The sequence below is a fragment of the Apiospora kogelbergensis genome (assembly GCF_038363985.1).
Source record: "Apiospora kogelbergensis strain CBS 113332 chromosome Unknown utg000012l_segment0_segment0, whole genome shotgun sequence".
NCBI classification, from domain to species: domain Eukaryota; kingdom Fungi; phylum Ascomycota; class Sordariomycetes; order Amphisphaeriales; family Apiosporaceae; genus Apiospora; species Apiospora kogelbergensis.
The window spans coordinates 724,844-748,263 of NW_027117429.1; the positions used below are offsets into that span (position 1 = coordinate 724,844).

At 53.2% G+C, this 23,420-nt stretch overlaps 3 protein-coding genes across 3 annotated transcripts; 1 reads left to right on the forward strand and 2 right to left on the reverse strand.

Moving 5' to 3' along the window:
• Positions 1 to 28: 28 nt before the first annotated feature.
• Positions 29 to 643, forward strand: PG998_014650 (uncharacterized protein; the record flags this gene model as incomplete). The annotated part of the gene is made up of 2 exons (XM_066881466.1): positions 29 to 258; positions 319 to 643. 2 exons carry the CDS (start codon positions 29 to 31, stop codon positions 641 to 643), a joined length of 555 nt encoding a protein of 184 aa, XP_066723597.1.
• Positions 644 to 1,571: 928 nt separating this feature from the next.
• Positions 1,572 to 1,850, reverse strand: PG998_014651 (uncharacterized protein; the record flags this gene model as incomplete). Its single annotated transcript, XM_066881467.1, has 1 exon — positions 1,572 to 1,850. The coding sequence occupies one exon, from the start codon at positions 1,848 to 1,850 to the stop codon at positions 1,572 to 1,574; it is 279 nt and encodes a 92-aa protein (XP_066723598.1).
• Positions 1,851 to 6,983: 5,133 nt separating this feature from the next.
• PG998_014652 (uncharacterized protein) lies at positions 6,984 to 7,568 on the reverse strand (the record flags this gene model as incomplete). The annotated part of the gene is made up of 1 exon (XM_066881468.1): positions 6,984 to 7,568. One exon carries the CDS (start codon positions 7,566 to 7,568, stop codon positions 6,984 to 6,986), a length of 585 nt encoding a protein of 194 aa, XP_066723599.1.
• Between the last annotated feature and the right edge of the window lie 15,852 nt (positions 7,569 to 23,420).

The following is a 23,420-nucleotide window of genomic DNA, read 5'->3' on the forward strand; positions in this document are numbered from 1 at the left end:
ATCTACTAACAGCTTCCAGAAATTCAAGATGTCTTCCAAATATATGATTCGGATTCGGATTTCCATCCTTTTCCTCACTCTCCTCTCGCTAGCCATTGCAATTCTCAACTCGGCCCACGCACGTTTCGCAGTCATTTTACGAGACCGAGCTCGGTCCGACTATGCCAATACTACGGCTGCTATCCTAGATAATAAGTTTCTGTCCTTGCAAAGCAACATTCTCATTGATACAATCATTACGGCACTCGCCATGGCTGCGTTTGCTATTTACGGCGCCGTGATAGTGGCTCGCCCGAGGTGACTGCACGACCACGAAAGCATCTTACCTACGTACGCGACCTCTCAGCTAGTCCTAGCCTTCGTCATGATCGGGACCGGGGGCTACCTTGCCGATCAAGTCCAGGGATTCCAGCCGTCCTTCAAAAGGTTCAGTGCTAACGATGCCGTCCCGTATTACTCCATGATGTACTATGGAGGCGTCGCTCAGGCGGGTTACGGGTCGGTTCTGATCCTCTTTGCTATCACTGTGGCTGTCTTCTGCTTTGTATCAGCTCATTGCGAGAAGAAGCAAGAACGGGTGGAAGAAGCAGCAAGAGAGGCAGCAGAGACCGATAACCGCGGGAGAGAATCATCCCGGGTTTAAGTTATGCTAAATAAAGGACTGAATATTGCGGTGTTAGGATAGCGAGAAAACAGGGCCGCACGAGGATACCCGTGTCCACGGCTTCCTCTTCTTGCCCCTCCTTCTCGGCGTCGGTAATTGAATATCTGGGGGCAGAGTTGCTGATCTATCGCCCAATATTATGAAAGGTAGTGAACAGCAGCAGATTACAAGCCATCTAGGGGGTGATGGTCTAGTTCAGACGCCTGCAGAACCACATTAGTAACCACCTAATTCTTGAGAAGCAATTGGAACGGAGAAACATATTCCGTCAGCACGTTGGAAGAACAAAGCCAACTGAGTTGAGACATACATAGCCCCATTCTTGCAGCAGCCATTCTTTTTGATGAACCGTCGTGTATACCCCACATGTGTAGGTTCCTACATCAAGCCTTGGAGCAGTGGTTGCGGCAGCGTACTGACGCGCTATTTAGACACTTAACTCACCCATCGGGATTAGGATAAAACCAGCTACGCAAGACCGGAATGGGGACTAGCGAAATCTATTAGAGACCTAAGGGAGGGAGAGAAAGCGAAGGAAGATATCGTGGGCTGATATGAACTAGATAGCTCTTCGTGCGCACTGAAAATTTGTAGCGCAGTGTGTTCACACAGCTTTCCGCCGTGCCTCGTCGTCTATGGCTACTGTCTAGTTCTCGTTCACATTTACTATGGGTGGTCGTTCTACTGTATCCGCCGCTCAGTCAATGGCCCATAGACTCGATGATCTTAACAGTGTATCGTGACAGTCCCGTCCAATGGCTGCGAAGACAACCCGTGAAATGTCAACTATGGAGCCGTGGAAGCTCACGAAAGCCTTCATTGGCTTCGACGGCCCTCGGCCAGCGCAAAACGTCCCGAAGCTTTTCCAAAGTAGCTACGGGGATCTTCCCGTCTGAGAATGTATGTGCTAAGAACTCTTGTCTTGCTCTGTCCTTGCAGAACGCGAATTCGTGTGCTTCTTGGCCTTGATAGCAATGGCCAAACGATCGAAAGCCATCCAGCTGTCCTTTGGCGCCTGCACCGTGTGTGTCCATTCCAAGGCCCACCAACCAGGGCAGATGTGTTCCACCTTAGCCTGTCCGTCACGGCCACGACCACGGCCATGTGGCTGTGGTGACGCGGGCCGTTGCCCTTCCATGTGCTTCTGAGCTTTAGACATGCTCCCAGAGTGGTTTTCGGTTGGCATGATTCCCTGCGCGGTGAAACAAAAAGCTAGTAGCAACTGATTTCGATGGGGATGAACTGGTGAAAGGAGCACTGTACTCGAACAAGCACCGGGACCTCTCGTACACTTATGAAGTTATCGCTAGCACGATCTGTTCCAGCTTAAGCTTTAATTCAGCTACTATCGCTAGGATGGGCACAAGAGAAGTACTTAGTAGTCGCCGCGCAGCTTTTCCTGTAGTGTGTGGTACGTAGGAACACGACCACACCCATCCACGATGGGGTCGGGCGGCGACCAGATATGGATTTTGTCAGTGAAAAGGTTCGTTGCTGAATGTTCCTGTGAACAAGACTTGCTGTTTCACGCAATACACCTGCAGCTCCTCTGAGGCTAGAGATTTCTGGTAATGGCCGCGACGCTTTTTCGGAGTCGGCCCTAGTAGATCATGTAAGCTTTCTTGCCTGGGCCGCTTTCGCGTCAGATTCATAGAGCTTCTACTGTGTTCTGAGGATGCCATAAAGGCTCCACAGAGCTGCACTCGCGTAATCATGTGCTTACGCCATAACCGGAACAGGGTAGACACTGTATACATAACGAGGCGGTTCTACACACAGATACGGTACAAACTTGCACTACGGCATACGGTACGGCCGTCAGTATCCAAATCACACATCGCGGCTTGCCGTCGAGTTCTTTCACGGTACACGTCAGGTCATAATACAATATGGCAACGCAAACCCCTACATCCGCTTGGAAAGGCTCGGGGATACGATCACATTGGTCATTAGATCTAATCGTAGCGCGGGTGCTCTACACCCTACAGACGCCCAACGCCGTATTCCATGGCGTACTAGCACATAATCAGGACCGCTGGCTGGTAGATGGACCAGATGAGAGCTTGCTCTGGGTGTGCGAACGAGACGGCTCTATGGCCGTATGGCAGGAAGACCAGCAGCGGCCCACCATCATCGAGGGCAGGTCGGATCATGACATGGGCGCGGTGATCGGCCACCACGACAGCAGAAGCGGAGCTCTCTACTACTCTATAAAGTGGGTCGACTATGAATGTCCAACCTGGGAGTCGGAGCAGGATCTAGACCAATACTCTGCTTTCCTAGACCAGTATTGGACTTCTTTCCCAGATCAAGACTTGGTTAATTGAACGGCTTGTGTGTCTAAGCCAGGAAGGAGACCCAGAGGCGGAAGCACTACCGCACTCAACAAAAGTGAGACCGAGCTGCAGGCAGTTTTGGACCATAAGCTATTCGTAGGACACCGTAGAGAGCCGGCGAAGACAGCTAGATGGCCAAATGTACCATAAGCTACTTCGCAAAAGAGCCTCTATTGCCTGCTTTCCGTCTCTCCACTCCGCCTTCGCTAACTTGCGCCACTCAGTTGAAGGCCGTAAGCCACGTTCTAGTAGATTTGCGTAATCGAGGCTGGCTGGCCGGAGCGTAACAGAACAGCAGCCTCCGCCCTCGACGATGTGACACGAAACGTGTGATTCACCGGCCACGCATATTCACCCAAGCTTTGTTCGACTGTCGATTGGCCGCCATGCAGCACGTCATTGCCGCCTTACCTGCACTGGCGGCAGCTACTTCGCCCATGCGTAGCCAGGCGGATAGTAGAGGCTGCTAGGCCGCAACTTTTATTACCTAATTATAATATTTTAAATGTAGCAGGATCTAGTTTTGGTTATAAACGTACAGAAATTGATCGTATAGAAATGAAAGCGATTTATAGTGATAAAGGCGAGAACAAATAGGAAGTTTAAACAGAGGTAAAAAAGATGCATTCCTTCTCGATCCCATTGCACCAGTTTTGCTCGCCTCTGTGTAGGCAAGACGCCGAACGCGCGGAGAAGCGTGGCCAGTACGCTCAGGCCGGAAGGAACAAAGCGCAAGTCGTAGAGAGGGCTCATCGCGGCTGCAAGCTGTTTGCAGCTGGGTAGTGTTGGATAGGTGGGAGGCAGGAAGGGCGTAGCAGAGCCGATGAGACCTTCGGGCTTCCGTGCTTGTATTGAGCCAGACTTACGAAGATCCGGACCGCTCTAGGTCGAGGCACGCGCTAGGGGTTGGTGATGGTGCCTGGAAGCACACTGGTAGGTAGGAAACCGTATCTACCTTGCTGCAGTCGGTCGTGGCGACTATGCCCAGTTCGAGCCGACGAGGTATGACGAACGACTGCTATTTTCCTGCCGGTGATCCTCTAGGCCTTCGGGAAGTCAACTTGGCGTCAAGCGTACACTACGCCATATCAAGGGAGGCCTCCATGGGAGAAAGACGATGGATGGTTACGACCAGAAGTAGGCCTCTAAGTCGACCAACAGGAAACCACCTCACAATCGGGTGTGAATTCCCGCAGTCCTCGGTAGTACTCGATGATCGATCTGCCCGGCACATCCAAAAACCATATAAATCCGTCCACCCTTCATCAGATGGAATCCCTCTTTCCTTTCTGTTCTTCACTTTCTCAACCACAAGACCCCACGACAATGTGCACGGCTGAAAACATCATGATCAACACTGCTGATAAAGCGCACGCCCTACCCATCATGACATTGCCGCAGACAACCGATCGAGCCCATCAACTAGAGGCAGATCAGTATCCCTCCTGCTTCGACTTCCCCTATCCTGGTCTACCACTCGAGCTTGAATGGTTAGACCGTGGGAGTACCCGTTCTACTCTCCCCCTGTGGACAGGGGATCAGACAGCGGACTTTTTCTCCAGCGAGGCCGTTTCCCCTAAAACACTATTAGCATCCGAATGCCTCAATGGCAGCAACTTGGGGCTTGCAATATTGGACGACATGCTATACTTCTTGGGAAAAAGTCCCGCCGAATGTGGCGAGAAGTGGTGTGAGGCCTGGGAAGAGCTCGTGAAGGGTGGGTTTGAGCATGATGGAACGGCGAATGACGATACAGTACAAGCTCCTTCCCTTAGCCCTGCATCACCATACCTCCCATTCTTGGACGGAGCCGACCTAATGAAGGGCTACCTTCGCGCGCAGAACGACCCGGAGGATTCAGCCTCCGTCGAAGCATCCCTTCCAGGCTATGACGATTGCAAGTTGCCTGGCACTGCGTTTTGTCTTGGCCCCAGAATCAACGAAACAGTTACTGAAGTAAACTCGGGCGAGGGCACATTCGGGGATGAACTATTCCACTCTTTCCAGCTTCCCCAAGTTCCAGGAGCATCCAATACAGAGTTAAAAACGAGTCTCGATGGAGTATTCGCGACCAATGACGCACAGACCCTTGTCTCTACGAACAAAAATCCAACGACAGCCTCACCTGGCCCGCCAACACCAGACTCCCCTGTTCCGAGCAGCTTGGAAAAGCCGACAGACGCATCGTTTCTGGTTCCAGTGGGGGATTGTGTGACAGTCACCCAGAGGTCACCTACCGCAGAGACATCCCCAAGTCCGCCAACAAATTATACCAACCATTGGGTAGGCAGTGCCGCGCCACTGGATACCGATGAGGAGAGGCAGCTCAACCCTATCTCAGAAATGCCGAGACGCCCTTGCCTGAAGAGGAAAGCAGCACTGCCGCGCTCAGAAGAACCACCCAAGCGACAGAAGCAACGAGGATTGAATCTTCGTCTCGAACAAGTCACTGTCCATGCCGAAGGCAGTGTGAAGGATCTGACGTGGAACCGGCGTCGCGGTGTATGGATTGACAAGTCAAAGTCTTTCGAGCGGAGGGGCGAGCCCCTTGAATGCTACGTACTGGGAAACTTGACTTGTTGTTCTCTTCGGTTGCGACCAAATGGTGACTGGCTTCCTATAGATGTCTCTTGGGATGATACTGCAGGGGGTTTCATTGGATCGAGTCTCACTAACAAGAAACGGGTCAATCTTGGGAAGGAGGAGTTATCTGTACTGTTCAACGATCCGAATGTCGGGGTGGTTTTCACTAACCAGGGCAGTAGGTGATCAAGTGGAAGATGATCGAGAGCTTCTTACGAAATATACTAGCTTCCTTACTAACTTGGCGCGCTGGCCGTTGATAAACATGTTTCCAGTCCCGAATGAGACCATGGTGATTCGACCGCATCTTCCCCCGCCACTCTCTGCTCACAGGTCTCTACCATGATCCCGTTAGGAAAGAACAGTTAAATAGGGGAGCCCATTCGCTCGCGGGTCTTTAGCCTCGTCTTCAAGGGGTTGACGCGCTGTGCTTGAAGATCGAGTCGGTTATCATCCTTCTTGGGGCCGACTACCTGAGGTATCTGTATCCAACGAAAAGAGGGCGGGTGAATATACAGTAGGAACGTCGGATCAGCATCAATTGTTCCCCCAAACGTCTCTCCGAGCTCGTGCCCAAGGCCACCAGCACTTTTCGCAGCAAATGGAGCTCAGGAGGAGTCAGAGGTCGAGTGGCGACTGGAAGACGCTTGTTTCCGACACTCGAGGGATGTGGCAGACGATCAATAGACGAAGAGTCTAAGTTACGCCTTTGCGGACCAATCCATCCATCGGCCATGCTCCTAGTAGCCCTAGCCGAATCGGCTAGGGACTCCAGTAGGTCCCGCGCGTGATTCGGAAAGCCATATAGACCCCATATCTGATATTCCCGCGATGCCCCCTCCACCTTATAACTTGCCAAGCTTCAGCGCGCATAGCATATATCGGCTTGTTACGAAGGAGTGTATACCTGGTGGCAAGAATCACATGAAGAAAACGGCAGTCGACCGTATTTTGACGAACCCATCAATGCCCAAAGAAATCTATTTGTCTTGCACCAAGAAATAAAGCGCAATCGAGATGCATTTTACCAGGCTCTCCGACGCAGAAATATTATGGAAAGAGAGAATCTGAAGAATGAAAAGCGTCAGCTACTCCAACAGCAAGCTGTGTGGCTTTCTGTCGCTCGTAGCCTTCAATCATACAAGGGCTTGATGCTTCAGAAGGACGCTCTTATCGAACGGGCCGTAGAGGCCTATGACCAGAGCATTGCCACCAAAGAGTATGAGCGTTTGATGGGAGAAATAGAGTTGAAGCTGTCGGAGCAATAGTATTCACTTGGTTTATGTCTCACAGATGACAAAATCGAGGACGGGAGCATGACTGATGGACGCAGACTACAACCAACATCCAACAAGGATGCCGTGGGCGCCGTGGAATAGCCAGCGGTGCTCATAGTGCCATTAGCTCCTAGCCGCAATTCGTGCTGATCGCCTGTGTCTACCGCATGGAGACCCGCACTCGCTTTCCCAGATTTCAACTTCTCGGCCCAAGATCGCGACTAAGTATTCGATATCGCCAAGCTCGTTTTGGTACTGGGCTAGCTCGGCGCTGTTAACGGCGCGGTAAAATTTGCTGAGAGGGCGGACTTCTAGTTGAGCATCGCTTGCTTCGCATTGTCGAACATTATTCCAGGTGCCGCAGCGTGTAGTGCCGCCAGGTACGACGACTTGGTGCCCGTGTGATCGTTGCGTTGTTATGTTACCGCTAGTATGCTGCTGGCGACTAGAGACCACTGTTGGTTCATACCAGTCGTAGTGTTGCATCTGACCAGTTGTGTTCGATCCTGAGTCACTCGGAACACAAGAGGCTGCTTCTTCTATCGAAGAACATTGGACTGTATCAACAGTCATCGGTAGGTTGGTGTTCAGCCGGCGTTCAATTCGGTGGCTCGCGACTGCTTCAAATGGAGGCGCGAAGGAGCCTGCCCGGAGGTTTCCACGGTCCTCGAATATATATTGCGGGGTATCGAGCCGTATAGAAACCATTTGATAAGCGATATGTTGTGCCCTTCCCCCATCAGATTGATCGCCATCTGATTCTGCGTCGACCTCAACGAATGTATGGTGCGTGGCCGGTTTGTCGCAAATGCTTGGTCACCCGCTCAGGTATCGAGTTACTCTGAAGGCGTTGCAGGGATTTGAATGTTCATACTCATCGGGATACTATGGCTTCCTTGAAAGTACGGTATGTACATACATTATGGACGTGAGGCGTTCTCGCTGTCCGCCTGCGGCGCCATAGCTACTGCCCTACTGCTCACTACTCACGAGTGGTGACTCTTGCCGTCGTCTTCGATGCAGCTCTTCTGGTTCGTACCTACCAGTATTGTACATCAGTCCTTTGCATCTGTTTCTGACCATGCTACTTAAAGCGACTTCTTGCCCTGTACCTCAAGGTACAGTTGTCAACAAGAGGCCAAGCTACCATTCCGGTCCGCCCGAGTGTCCCATTGTACCCTTTTCGAAGTGCGCCGATTCCGAATGGAACCAGAGTTATCCTGTAACATACAGTACTGTCTTTTTGCTGTGTTAGCTCGAAGAGGCTCACGGGCTGTTTTCGGTCTTGGATTTTGTTGGCTGATTGTGATTCAGAATCGGGATCGTCGCGCAAGTGGCACTGGGAGACGGAATGGACGCCGGACGGACAGCTTGTGACACCCATACCTGTTCTGATGCGCAGGGCCAGAGCCTGATGTTCCCCGCTCCGCTTATACCGTTCTGGTAGAGACCGGTCGCCTCAGAGCCTGAACTATCCAGCAGCGTAGTCTTTCGCCGCATCCGTCGAGAGCTCGAAGATCCTCGCGAGCTGTTTCCGGTCTCGACTTCCTAGTTGCCTGCAGACCTGTTGGCCCTACATACTGTTGGAGTGCAGTGTCGGAAGAGTAGCAGGGCACTAGCGCAACCAGCGGGTCAGGTCTAGAACCCACCGCTGTTAGCGTAGATGGGTCGATGCTCACTTTCGGGTCCCTCCAATTCTTAAGTGATGACGGGGGCCGAAACAACCATTCTGGTCCGACCGACCGTAGTCTCCAATTGCAGCCTTTCCGACGTGGTACGCCGATTCGAATGGAGCGAGAATCATCCAGTAACATACAGTACATACTGAAAGCATTCGGTACTCCTGGCTATAACCTAGGTCCGTTTCAGACATCCGCTGGCAAACAACATGCTAATGGGTGTCGGTAGGCGGTACAAGCGCTGCGATAGCCGTTCCTTCAGTGCATAAGGTTATACGGCAGGTTGGATGGTATGCATGTACCGGGCCATGACCACGCCGGCGTGGAATTAGACGCAATATGGCTGGACCGGCTGCCAAGAAGCACTTCCTAATCGAGAAATCAGTAGCTTCGTAAGATGATCAACACAAAAATGGCAGGTTGTACTGTACTGTGCTGCGTTGGTCACTTCTAACGATTTGGCCTCGAGATACGAAGCCTGGCTGCCACTGTCATTCATCCAACATATATATTTCACTTTGATGCGTAGGATTCGTGGCCTAACTCAAGGTACATATTCGAATTCTGGAATGTTCAGCAGCGCTCCGTTGTCTTGAGCGCCGACTATCAAAGACATTCTTCAAAGATACTCACTAGTGGCGACTACATTGGTTAACTCTCTCATTCGAGGTAGAAAGCCTATGACTCAAGGCATTACAACTATCAAATACTCTCCTGGCCTACTTCGCAGACATCCAACGTCGAACCACTCGCTGCTTTGGGATTGGACGCACCATACAGTACTACTGGCTCTCCGTACAATCCAGGTCAAACCAACACATTCAACTCCCCGGAAAGAAGATATCTTGACAATTAGGCTTTCGCTCCGTCGAGATGTTACCACGAGACGCTCCGGCCGGTCACTTAGGAGGCAGCCAGAACCCTCTCTGCGCCTCGAAATACTTCCATGACTATCATACCATGGTAGCTAGGAAGCAAAGGGAAGGCGTGGAGCCGACCTGGCCTCTGGGACATGAAGGGGCATTCCTTGATGGTAAGACGAATCAGCTAATACCTCTCATCTGCAAATTATATAGAGGCGAACACTAACTCGGACACAAGCACTCCTCCTCGTGCCGATAATGGACAAGCAGAAGTACAAGTCGAAGGATAACTTGTATGGTCGGAATATGCTAATAAGCGAATACTTGTGGATATACCACTGGACCCTCGACCCACCAGGTCCTGGAGAGGAAATCCCTGTGGGTAAGGATCGTGAGAAGCGCCCTGGGCGCCCGGCTCACCGAAAGTACCGAACGAGGAAGCAAATCTCAAGCCACATTCAAGTTTTGAAAGAACTCTTCAAACCACTGCCCCTCTGTCAGTATCCCCAATGAGTAGCACAGACTGTCGTTCCCCTCCCTATAGCTAATTGTGACTGGCAGTACATTTTTCTTCCCACGGAAGAACGACGTGGATGGCAAGAACGGAAAAGTAGACGAGGGAGGCCAGACCAAGTCGTTTCAGAACAGCCCCGTCCTTGCTGCGTTAATGGAGGGACGTCTGCCAGAGGAACGTCCAAACTACGCTTACTTTGCGCGTCTTCTCGCAGCCGACAATGAAGTCTTTCTACGGCCAACAAGATGCCATATCTACACATCCCACCCCGAACTCACCTTGAGCGAGGACTGCGGAAAAGCCTTCACTGAAGATGGGGTGTGTTTGCAAGCCGATGCCTATGCTCCTGACGGCACGCGGTTGGAAGCCCAAGGCGATTTTCCGCATCTGAGAAAGAACAGCAATAAGGATTTTCTCAATGGTTTACAGCACGGTGATCGAGAAGAAGCACGTACCTACTTGCTTCATGAATATACCGAGTCTCTTACCCAAACGGAATCCAATTCCGTGCGTGGTATCTCGGCCAGGTGGGGCCAACAATTCCCTGAGCTGAACAAGAGGCTTACGTCGGCTCTCAACGACACGCATTCCTCACACACGAGTACGGCACGCAGCTTTATCGGGCCTTGCGATGTCATCCACATGGACGTTGTTTTGGACATGCATGGGACAGGTCGGTTCCCAGCAGGTACCCATCTGGATGGATGTGTCGAGTTCCACATCAACCGGCCGGAGCTTGCCCACCATATGTGGCGCTGCTCGACTTGTGTCGTTAAGCCTCGAGAGTTGTACCTCGACTCATCAGAGCCTCTCATATGGGACTACAGAACCACATGTCGTCTTTCACCACATGGCGGCTCTTGCGACATGATCACGGTCGACTTCCCGGCTGCGAGTTGGGCCAACACCTTCTTCCGGCTTGCTGAATACGACGGGGCGGAGCGAACCAAACGAGAGGGTGACAGCAAAGGCGAAAAGCTGCCTACGCAGTCCGATATGCTACAACAAATTGCTATGTATCAAGAAATCATGTCCGCACCCGACGAGGGTTCGGGCAAACCTGCCTGGAGACGCCGATGCGTAGTGCTCTGGACCTTTTCTGATATCTGTAAAAAAGCCGATATGTTTAGAGGCAAGCGGTCTAAAAAGCAAACTAGGGCGACGGCTGGCACAACCTGGCGATTCTTGTCAAAACTGGATCCAATGTCACATGATCATCAGCAACGGACGTATCTTCCTAGCAGCCCAAACATCCCTATCACAATAACGCCGAATGCGGCCAATCAGCACCACCTCAAAGCCACCATGCCTGGGAATTCTGGCAGCTTCTTTGGCCTGACGCATCTCGCCCTTCCACACCAGCTACAAGAACAGAATACACACCCGGTCTACTTGAACATGTTAAATGGTATTCCAAATGGCCAGGCTGTGCCCCTGCCTACAGCATGCCTCGATTCGAGCTTCGGCAATTTCATTGCTGAGAGCACTAACAGCCTAAAGCCGCATAGCAGCTATGGATATGATGGATCTACGGGCGACGTGGCAACAGAGCCTACCGAAATATTCCTGCCGGATCTCGGTATGTCTTCACGCACCTCTCTGGGCAACATTTGCCCGGCAGCGACAGCAGTCTTGACTGCGGAGTCCCTGCAGGGTCTGGGAGCACCAACGTGGGCCACACCGTTGCTTGATGGTCAAGGAACAAGCCTCAACTGGTCTACCATGACTATCCCGATGGATGTGGATGACATATCGTCGATGGGGGATGGACTGTAGCAGGCTACGAGCATTCTCATATCCCCTTGGGCTACCCAGCCCCTCCAACAAGCTGTCCAACACAGGCGCCGATACTTTCAGAGCATTGTGCCAAGAAAGCAGGCAGCTCGTCAATTGGAGGAGCTCAAGCGTGGAGATTGGGAATGATGAATTTTATACTTGCGGGCTCCTAATATATAGCGGCACAAAATCCTATCCTCGTTTTCAAATTTAGAAGAACTTTCAACACAACGGAAATTAAATAGCTAGTACCCACTTCTTAGTATTGTTTAGGGCCTGAGCGACTTCCAATATGATTGTAATGTGACCCAAGCACCTTTGAGTACTTGTCATACTCTTCTTTTCTGCTAACAGTGTATCCGAGGCCGTGGGAAGCAGAGGAACTCAATCTAGTCGAGTTAACCCAGTGTCCAAGGGAAGACGAATTATCTGGGCTCCGTATCTTCTCGTATCCTTGCAGTGCCCGGAGCATCTTCCTGGGCCTCTTCCGTTTTGCTCTGGTTATAATAGGGGGAGTCCATATTATTGACCATATCAAATGTGGATATACGGTCGGAAACCCGAACCCGGTTTGGCGTAGATCCCTCCGATTGTGGAGCAACTGACCTGCAAAAGCCCCATCTATTTGACGTCCTACCTTTCTCACTTGCTCATCGACTATTTGGGCGGGATCAGTAACATGTATCTGCTGCCTACAACCGCTGCTTATGACAATCTCCGCTTGTATTGGTGCTAGGTAGGCTACCATGGTGACTCCCAAGATGGAGTGGTAGCTCCGGCGCCAGAAGCATGGCGATGTGTTCAGTAGGACCGCCACCCGCTGTGGCACCTTTAGCTATCCAGAGCGTAACCCAGTGAGTGTCCAGAGCCATGTTCGAGCAGACAACCCCTAGTTCTGGTGACTAGTCACTTCGGCTTGTCCGTAGTGTTGTAACTAAAACTTGATAAAGCAAGAACTCCTCACGAACATATCCATCAAATTCAGCTGGTGTAGATAATCGAGAGAGCTGTAGTACTCCTGAGCCATTAAGTACAAATCGCTGAACTCCATAGCCGTGTCCTTGTGCTGTATGTCTCCATCCTCAAGCTGGCATAGTAGTGCTTCGAACTTTGTTAGGACGTCGAAGATGCCTTGTAAAAAGTCAACCATTATACACCCATGATCAGGCAAGTAACTCACTGTGGGATGACATTTCGGATGATTGGTTTCTGGGCTGGAACGAAAATACACCAATTGCTTGGTACTACAGCAGTGGCGTTGTGAGGTGAAAAGCTGTTCGTGTTCAATTTATTGTGCCCGTGGATAAAATGATGAAAGAACGAAAGAAAAAAAGAATCAAAATTTGTCTAAGAAGAAATCACTGGCTTATATATTCTCGCGAATTTCTTGGAATCTCTGGGGTTGAGCTTGGCATTATATACGAGCTCGCTTCTTTGTACTTGGCTTTACTACGATCGGGCGTAGTATGATATCACTCGCTAGTTCATAGCCATGCATTTGTGAGAGTCAGAGCGAGACGAACCACTGCAGTATTCGATGTCTTCACCCGCGCCAAGTCTATGTCTTTACTAAGGATGAGTCTTGTCTCGTAGAGTTATAGGTCCGAGGCGTCACGGCAAGTGCAAAACGGGACGGGCGGGGGTGGTTTGGGCATGACGCCTATTGCGCATGCTCTTTCCACGCACCATGGTAGACCAGCGCTCGCGAAGCTGCTGCTCGACAAAGAAGCGCAGCCTCCAGATTTCGAACTTGAGGATATTCGGCTTGTCGCTCAGAGAGTTCGCAAGGGAGCTCGCAAGGACAGGCGCAATAGAGAGACGCTATTGAGACAGTATCCCAATATCTAGGAACTGTGTGCACTGCTCCTCGAATACTACACAAACCATTCGCTGGAAGGGCATCATCATCATGCCACGATAACTTGGCTTCGCCAATTCTGTGTCAAAATGGCTGAATGGTCGCTATTCGACGATACCCGTTCAGCCCGCGCATGGTTGTCGATGCCCGCACAGCAGCCGAGCTCTGTCGCTCCCCAGATCAGCCCACTGATGGAGTTGGCAGAGTCGGCCGAGATGGAAAGTCGCGAGGGAAGTCATGGCAAGCGAGAGGCAAGCCAGGTCTTTTATGCTGAGAACAAACGGCAGAGATATGCATGACTACGCAGCACTTGACGATCTCGACAAGCTAGCACGGAATGTGCTACGTAGTATGGGGGACCTGCCGTAGAATTGTTGGTAGAATATCGGAAATGAAGCTTTACTACCTGTATTGATGGTTGATTATTTTGACTGTGACCATTGCATGGAAGTCATTGTCGCTCGGCCCACGTGCCAAAAGCGCATGAAGCTTGGAGGTGGAAGAAGCAGGTTAAGGGGGTGGCTCTCGTCAGCCACAGGAAAACGCGGCTGTGCCATGTGGGGGCGGACTACCGGTTCAATTACAAGCAAAGCTCAAAACAGCAACAAATGCCATGATCAACTTCTTATCCGACATATCGACGGAATTGAGTAGGCACGAAAACGGCGAATCTTCGTATCGCACTGGCAACCCCCCGCATAACGTACGCGGACGACCGACGACCGACAATACAAGCTGCAATCCAGCACAGCATGGTAGCGAGCACAATGGGGGCGGGGACAAGCTCGCGACTTGAGCACGGCAGCATGACGACAGTTACTACCAAGAACACCAGTTGAGGTGACCGTTTACAAGAGAGACGACAGCAAATCGACCATGATTGATATTCACTGTTTCGAATGACCGTCGAACCCGAAACAGGCACGCCGGCACACAGCGACTCCCTATGGCCCAATCCACTGATATCCAATATCCTCTTGCGAAGCCTTACACCTGATCGAAAAAGGTGTCGTCCAAGGGGTCGGCATCGGCCACGGGGAAGAATCGCTCCAACAGGGATTTCATCTGCGACAACCAGTCCGTGACCCTCTGGGTTTGCTGCAGGAACCTGTATTCGATGTCAGTTGAACGACCTGCGCCAGAATGAACATGGCGACTTACAGACGTTCGACCTTCTGTATGCTGTCCGGGCACTGTGGTCAGATAAGCGCATCGTTGCGACGGCGGTGGAGACCTACAAAGTCGTGAATCTGGCGAGACGTGGGCGTGCGTGAGTAGGAGAGCTCGGCCGTACGGGCGGGGATAGACTTACTTTTCGTTGTGGAGGGCCAGCTCGGACTGGACGGCGTTGAACTTTTCCAGCAGCTCATTCACCTTGTGCAGCAGTTCTTGGGTGTCGCCCGACCTTCTTCGTTTTCAGTACAACGCGCGGACTGGATGTGGAGGGACCTACGGTGGCGGGGAGCTGAAGGGGCCCGAGTCGTAGCCTTCTTGGTCATCGAAGAAGTTGGGAACGTCTGGAAAGGACAGTGGTTGTTGGTTCGGAGGCTGGAGCTGCGTGGCAGAAGGAGCGACAGTCTTGGGCGCAGGGGCAGGAGCGGGTGCAGGCGCGGGCGCCGTGGTGGCATGGCTTGCTGATGGTCGGGCCCGCCGTGGGTGGCGCGGACGCTGTGCACCGTATCGCTGCGAAGGGAGCATGTCGGCGTGGATGGAAGTGACGGATGAATAGAGGAAGTTACAGGTGAAGGAGAGCAAGGTGGGCGAAGGATAATGGAATATGCAACTCACTGAGAGCCTTGGCCCCAAAACTGGTATTTCTGTGGCCCGATTCGTGCGGTGCTGTAACGAAGCAGCAAGCATAGATGCAAGCCCAGCACGGTTTGGTGGCTGGGCTGTCAGGCGCGGAGTTGGGCTTTCCAATTGGGAAGTACCGATCCATAACCTACACGTATGGGCAGAGGCGACGTTCTGGACAAAGTACGACTTGTGAAGCATAGCCGTGCAAGAGCCGATTAGCAGCATCCGACTCGGAGCAGACGTGGCGGAGGGTCGAAGTGAGCCTGCACCGAAAGCGGCCGACAGCGTGTGATTTCGGATCTTTGGCCTATTCGTGAGCAAGCGGCTCATCTGCAGCTGCCGTCAGTCCGGACTCTACGCGTGGGACGTACCACCGTGTTCTGGCGTGGATTCTGACTCAGAGGCATTCCATCCTATGGTCCTCAGTCGAGCGCCAGATCAGCAGAACGAGATCGACCGGGGCTGGGATCCGGTTCTGGATTAGCACTGCTTCCCACACCCGAGCGGCTCCAGTACCGCTTCCGCCTCCGCGCGTGAACAGCCCTTTCGGTGCTGGTTCTGGGTCGCCGATTTAGACGCTGGATGGCTTCGGCGCGCCACTGATCGACCCGTTCCCGAGCCAGTCTAGATGTCTGCAGAATTGTATGGGCGACATTGTGATCAAGGACCGGAAAGAGCGCGGGAGGATGTTCATACCCTCGGAGAGGCGAAGCAGCAAGGTCTCGCATCGTCGTGGACCAGTTCTGGGGTGCGTCCGTTCCGGCGAAAGTCCATTCGACTTTCGGCCTGCTCAGAGCCGAGCGCAGTCGTTTCCACCCCAGATGAACGCGGGCAGACATTGCACTGGCGAACGAGCACGAGCGGTTCCGGCGGCGGCATGTCCACCGCAGTACGCCTTGACGAGTACGTGTTGCCAAACCACATGGATCTATGCAGTCCGTGCTACAATACGAGAGCGAGTGACCGCACGAGCGCGGAATCAGGGCGCAGGGTCATGGAAAACTACGGGCGGCGGCGACGATTTGCCATTCAAGAAGCACGGCGAGGGAAAGGGTAAAGTGCCATGTATGTACGTAAGTATGCACCAATACATTATATTCATCTATTCTATTCGCGTCTCTGCATTGGCTCTGCTCACGGGGTCGGGACTGCCCGATCCGCGCCAACAGGTTCGTAGCCAGCACCACGTACAGGCGCAGAGGCCGGCTTCGCTGGCCGCACTGCCACTAGCAGGTGCAGGGAAAAACCTCGGTACATGAGATGCTCGAATGTAGGAGGAAAACCCGGGTGGCCAAGGCGGGCAGGAGATGACTCGAACTGCGGACGCCAGAGCCAGGCTCGATACCACTCCGCAGGAGATGCTCGACTGGATGGGTGGCAGAGCCCGTTGGATTATCCGGCAGGAGATGACTCGGACTGCCGGAGCCCAACGAAAACCCAACCCCAAGAGGAAAGTCGTTGAAGGGAGGGCTGCCCCAGGAGGTAATAAGTCGCTGAAAGGAAGGGTGCCTCAGGAGGTAATAAGTCGCTGAAAGGCAGAGCCAACCCCAGACTCTGAAAGGCAGAAGAAAGAAAAAAACCCAACCCCAGGAGGTAGTAAGTCGCTGAAAGGAAGGGTGCCCCAGGAGGTAATAAGTCGCTGAAAGGAAGGGTGCCTCAGGAGGTAATAAGTCGCTGAAAGGCAGAGCCAACCCCAGACTCTGAAAGGCAGAAGAAAGAAAAAAACCCAACCCCAGGAGGTAGTAAGTCGCTGAAAGGAAGGGTGCCCCAGGAGGTAATAAGTCTCTGAAAGGCAAACCCAACCCCAGGAGGTAGTAAGTCACTGGAGGGAAGGGGGTGATCCAAAAGGATGCACAAGGAAAGAAAGAAGAAAAGAAACCTCGACTGCGCTGGAGAAGGTCGCCTTTATATAATCGTGTCGACGGCTAAGGTCTGTCAAGGTGGGCCCCTACGTACATGCTGTGTATGGTTCCTGCCCATGTCTTCCGTCTGGCGTTTCGGCTCCTCTACAGACGTCCACTGCCATCCCAGCCACCGCTACGGCACAACCGGCGACATGAGTGACTCTCCTCCAAAGCTGGCTATGCGCCTCTCGGGGAGTGTTTTCTGGTCCCTTCTGCCAGTGTCACGGCTCCAGGATCTACTCCTGCATCTATGTCCCTCTTCGCCTCCTGGGCCATGTTTGTCCCTCCCTCTCTTTTTCCTCTTTTTCTCCCTTGCTCTCTCTCGCTCCCTTTCTTGCTCCGCTCGCCCCTCTCGCCCATTCCTTCGCCCTTGCCCATTCCTTCGCCCTCTCTCGTTCCCTCGTCTCTCTCGTTCCCTCGTCCCGTCGCCCTCTCGCCCTCTCTCGTCCCCTCTCTTGTTCCCTCGTTCTCTCCCTCTCGGTCTCTCCCTCTCACTCTCCTTCCACTTCCCCTCCTTCCACTTCCCCTCGTTCCGCCTCTCTCTTTTCCCCTCCTTCGCTTCCCATCTCTTCTTGCTGCCACTACGCTTACCTACTTTACGCTCATTGTCTGATACCCCCTCGCTCGTCTTCCATAAGTAGACTGCTCCACCGTCACATTGCCAGTCAGCGAGTATGCCCGCCGTCGCACGATGCGCTCAACGTCGACTGCGTAACTCGAATCTCCCAACAGTATCCGGCCGCAATCCCTACAACCTCGAGGCGCGACCGCCGCCATTTCGAGGCCACAACGGAGGCCACAACGGAACGGCCGTCATAGGAAACGTACCTGGTCGTGCATGGCCAGGAAGCACCCGATCGGCGTTTGTACCTCCAAGACGCAGGCAGTGGGGATTGCCTATAATACTACGCGGAGGATTCGATCGGAGGACGCAAGGCCAGTGACTACCATGGTCCGGCTATTCATGCAACAGGACCAACGCAGGAGACTGCGAGCCACGGAAGAGTTCCACTTTAGCATTTGGCCCACCCACGCAATTGCTCCCAATACCAACCGGCGGTCGGCTTTGGCCTACTGGCAGCGCCCGACGAAGACGTCGCATAACTCCTATCAGTTTGCTCGGCTGTTCTGGCGTAGTTACGGCAAGTGGACAAATGGCTGGCTGGACGGAATGGCGGAGACTGGCTCCGAGAATGGCGGAGACTGGCTCCGATGTTCGTAGGCTCCTTCTACTTCCCAACGAATGCACCATGGCCGACTTCTTGCGATTTGTTTCCTAGAGTATCCGAGCGCCTGCATTGATTGACAGTGGTTATAAGTACGATGGGGCTTCTGTGTGCTCCATTTACCCCGGCCATGGCTCGCTAGTGAGACTTGTCGCGACCCATACGAGAGCCCTGCAGTAAGACCAGTCGCTCCACACCCAAATGGGTCGGTCAGAGCAGAAGCCGGCCCAGTTAACTCTAATGCAACTTCCATTCCCCCGTCTCACCAGGAATGGACGGAAGCACGACAGTAACAGGCGCGAATGGTGAACAATCGAGCACGGGGCGGTGACGCTTAAAGTCTCTTCGTTGGTTTTCTCTTCCCGTGCAGTGCCATACCCCGCAGCAGCGACGATTGACCGTCCCCGGATGCAGACATGACCGTGATGGCCGCTGATTGGGTTCCGACTACACGGACCGCAATTTCGCGTTCAGCAGAATGCCACTATCCGGCTAGTCTCGGCGTGGCAGCATTCCCGCTTACGCTTGGCGCAATGAACCATGCCGCCTCTGCTGTTGGTTGGCTGCCTACGGTCGGGAGAGAACAGGACTCGGCACGAGTCATGCAAAGGAGACAACCGGAATGCCGCCAGGTTGCTATGGCCTACCCAGCGCTTGCCTACCGATGCGGCCTAATAACTGCAGGCTTTCTCCCAGCGCAGCCAATGTCGGAGCACTCGGACCAGACAAGGGACGCAGATACGCCGTTCGCCAGATGCAATCAAGATAGGAAACGAACTGGGCCGACAAAGAGCCTGAGCGTGCTGTAGCCAGATGCAAGACACAGAGCAACTGCCCAACTACATACCACCTCTGCGGCTGTCCCACAAGCCGAACGACCCATGCTCCAAGGACGTGTTTCCCTACCGGTTCGGCATGCCAAGCATGCTTGCACTCATTCCAGTCATGCCATTTTCTGTAGCGGTGCTGCGTGATGACTGTTGGCTGACGGCCAGTTGGGAGGTGACGGGGAACATCTGTGTCAAGAAACGAGCTATCAGACGTTAAGCGCAGTTCTACCTGAGCCGCCTACCAATAGCAGTGCCATGTCATGCCAAACCAGGCGTCATACCGAATCTCCAAGCTGAGTTCTCCGCATACAATCTTCAACGTAGACGAGTTTACGCCCGCGCCAGACAAGGTGAGCACCACACGAAAACGGTGCAGTGGCCATGCTCTGTCCCGTCCTAGCTCGTTTAGCATCTTTGCCTTCACCACATCTTGAGGCGCAACAAGGTGGCATTGTACTGGCCAACACCTGCTGCACAGCCTCTTGCCTGGATACTATCGCCAATCGCCAGCCGCCGACCTGCCGCATCGGATTTTGCTCACCTGATCGGATCCTACACCCAATGTGGGAGCTACAATGTGGAGACGTTCATGCGCATTCGGGTGTTCCAATGAACGCCAAGGATGCGGAGGACTTCCCCGCTCCTAGTTCAGGTATGTGATTGGCACGTCCTGGTGACGCATGCAAGGCGGATCCAGCGTCCAAGGGACACCTAAGCGAGGCCTGGCCCTGGGAACACCAGTACAAGCGAATGCAGAACAAGAAGAGTAGACCTCTCGATCTCTCAGAGGCGCTGAATCACGGGCAAAGACACAGGTAAGTGGGCAAAATATACAATTGAACTTCTGCGACGCACCTACGTCACGAAAGTCCCGACGCACCGCGTCTCGTCAACACTCCTAGAGCACATCTGCCGTACTGGTAAAGCACCCTGGTAAAGCACCCTGGGCAAGACCGGATATGAGCCCGCTATGGAAGCCCGACATCACTGGAGACCTACTGATTGTTGTACATCTTGTCCTTGATTTTGCGAAACAACTTCCCAAAATCTTCCTAACTAAGCGCAATCTCTGCTAGCGCAGCATAAGCGCTGACACACTATTGGAAATCGCACCACGTTCGGTAGAAGAGGGGTAACCCAAACCCCTCGAACACGCCTTCCTTCGGACCGAGCTGGAGCTGGATCGCCGCTCACCCTTGGCCAGCAGTTCGCCATAGCATCCTCGTCAAGCCGCCCGGCGAGCGCTGGCAATCGGCGCGAGGTTCCGTGCCAGGATGAGGACTGGGAACGCGCAGGCCTGTGAAAAGCAGGTTGGAAGAGTTGCGACAGACATGTCCACCATGGGCCACCACTTCGTCACACTGAAATCGGTTCGATAATGTAGTCCTTTCGATATGACCTCGCTCCATGACCTGTGTCGCAATCCTCAGCCGTCGGATGGAGTGGATTGACCACGCCGCTGCATCTCGTCTCGGTGATGCACGTTACTGCTCGATTGTCGGTGATTGTCGGGGATTGTCGGTTGCTCGGGCATTCCGAAGGGAGGAATGTGTCCCGACAGATTGGGTCACTAGAGAAAGGGAGGCAAGGGAGGCAAGTGGTCTTTATAACAGCAGGACAGGTCCAACAAAATGGGCAGCGCATGGCGCTAATTCGAGATCAGCTAGTGCTAACCCCACCCAACGGGCCAATGGGTGTTCGGCCTGTGCCGGCCAAGCAGTCGAGCTGTGTAGGTCGTAGCTGCTTTGGGCCTCGTGCCAGTGCGCGGACCGCCTTTTGATTGTCTGTCACCCAATAGACATTGGATTTTGCTCATGCTGCGCCTGTATGTCATGTCGACTTTTTCCAGCTTTCGTGTTTACCATGCTCAAGTTGATTGACTGCCACTGTCAGGGCCGTCACACTCGAAGTCGTCTGGAGCGGTCTATCTGAATCTAATGACCTTGGCGGAGGTTAGACTTGGGAGACGACAGCTGTCTCTGTAGTCTCTGTAGTCTCTGTAGTCTCTGTAGTCTCTGTAGTCTCTGTAGTCTCTGTAGTCTCTGTAGTCTCTGTAGTCTCTGTAGTCTCTGTAGTCTCTGTAGTCTCTGTAGTCTCTGTAGTCTCTGTAGTCTGTAGTCTCCTCGTAGTTGTGACCGAGCCACCATGAGCAAAAACGCAAAGCCCTTCAAGATGAGTGTACAGCACCGTGCCCGACCTGTGCTTCTCACTGCTTCGCACCATCTCAGCGTCGGGGTCTTCTCTACCTGCCATTCCAGGAACAGCGGGCCTTCCGGGAAGTCAGTGTCTACCGTGGCAGCTAGAAGCGACCTGTGTCGCGAAGAGCCTGAGGGTTGAATCCGCCCACTCGGCCAGACAAGCTGAACGGGAGCCGACAGTCGCAAGAGTTTGACAGAGGATTTTTCTGGTGTAAGCTAGTTCCGTTCTTACGACATACCCAGCGTTCGAGGGCAGCCGAAATGCATCTGGCCGTACTCGTACGCAGTCCCGGAGTAGCTCGGGGTCACTGTACGCCGAATCCCCCGTGCTGCTGTTCTGGTTCGTACTTCCCCGTATCTCTGGGCAAAGCACACTCGTTTTGCACCGTTTCCTGATGATGCTACCGAAAGCTACTCCGATATGCCAGGCTCCGTACCTCGAGGTCCAGTAACCAGAAGTCACCAGCGCAATACAGTACAGTACCCAACCTGCCATTTATGGGTTGATCATGTTGCGAAGCTACCGATTTCTCAATTAGGAAGTGCTTCTTGGCAGCCGGTCTAACCATGTTGCGTCAAATTCGATGCTGGCGTAGCTATGGTCCCGTACAGACGTACCGTAGACGACCTGCCGTATTACGGTATGCAGAAGAAACGGCATTGACATGCTGGCTGCCAGCGAACGTCTGAAAACGGACGTGGCCCATGCCAGAGTACCAAATGCTTCCAGTGCTGGGGGCGGTAGAAGTGCGCTTTCGTGGTCGTGCTGGTCATCTACGCTTGTGAAGTCCTTTGCTACGGCCTACTCCAGATTGGATACTTGGTCAACATGTGAGATGTCATCGGTGCCTGCTTGCCACGCGTAGCGACCGCCATACTGCTCATACGGCCCATACGACTGGCTATCCTTGTCGAGCAAGAAGTCCGACGGTCTGCAGAGTTGGAGGACTGGGGGTAGGTTATGCTGCACGGCTGGCACAAGTTCTGATCCCATGGCTGGACTTCGCCGACGACTCGCATTCCACCGCTCCCAATGTGTATGGGCCTCTCGTAGCTGCCGAAGTGCTTCTGTGGCTCTTTGCTTTGGGCTAGTCCGGTCCCATTCACGACAGGCAGCCGAAACGCATCTGATTGTTCTCCCAGGTTCTCAAATAATAGTATGTGCTCCTTGTACCCGAAAGCCCCAATGTAGCTCTTCTGGTTCGTACCTACCAGTATCGTACATCAGGCCTTTGCATCTGTTTCTGACCATGCTACCTGAAGCGACTTCCGGTCCTATTGGGTTCGTACCTCAAGGTACAGTCGTCAAAAGAGACCGGTGCAGTACTGACGGTGTGACTTACGTGCAGTTCATCTTGCGAAGCTAGACTCTCGATCAGGAAATGCCTTTTCGTAGTCGGTCGAAAGTTATCTCTCCAGCTCTGCGTCGTTAAGCGGCGGTAGGGCAGATGTCGACCTCAGGACGCAGAGCTGCTGATGGCGCCGCCGGTCCAGATGAGCAAAGCCAGCGGACAGCAGCGCCGATATTGTTGTGCTCCGTTGTTGGCCGTGTCGCACTTGCTGGCTCACACGAGGCACTTTCAGGCCTCTCCAATTCCCGCCGAGTAGTTGCAGAAAGGATACTGGGAGGCCAAACTACCATTCTGCTCCGCCCGATCGGATTATTCAATTGTACCATTATCGACGTGGTGCGCCGATTCGAATGGAGCGCGAATCATCCAGTAGCATACAATACTGTCTTTTGCTGCGTAAGCTCGAAGAGTCTCACGGGCTGGTTTCAGTCCTGAGTTTGGTTGGCCTGATTCTAATGCAGAATTGGAACCGTCCTCAAGTGGCACTCGGAGACAGGAATGGACGCCGGACGGACAGCTTGTGATGCAGCTCATGTTCTGGTGCGCAGGACAGAGCCTGACGT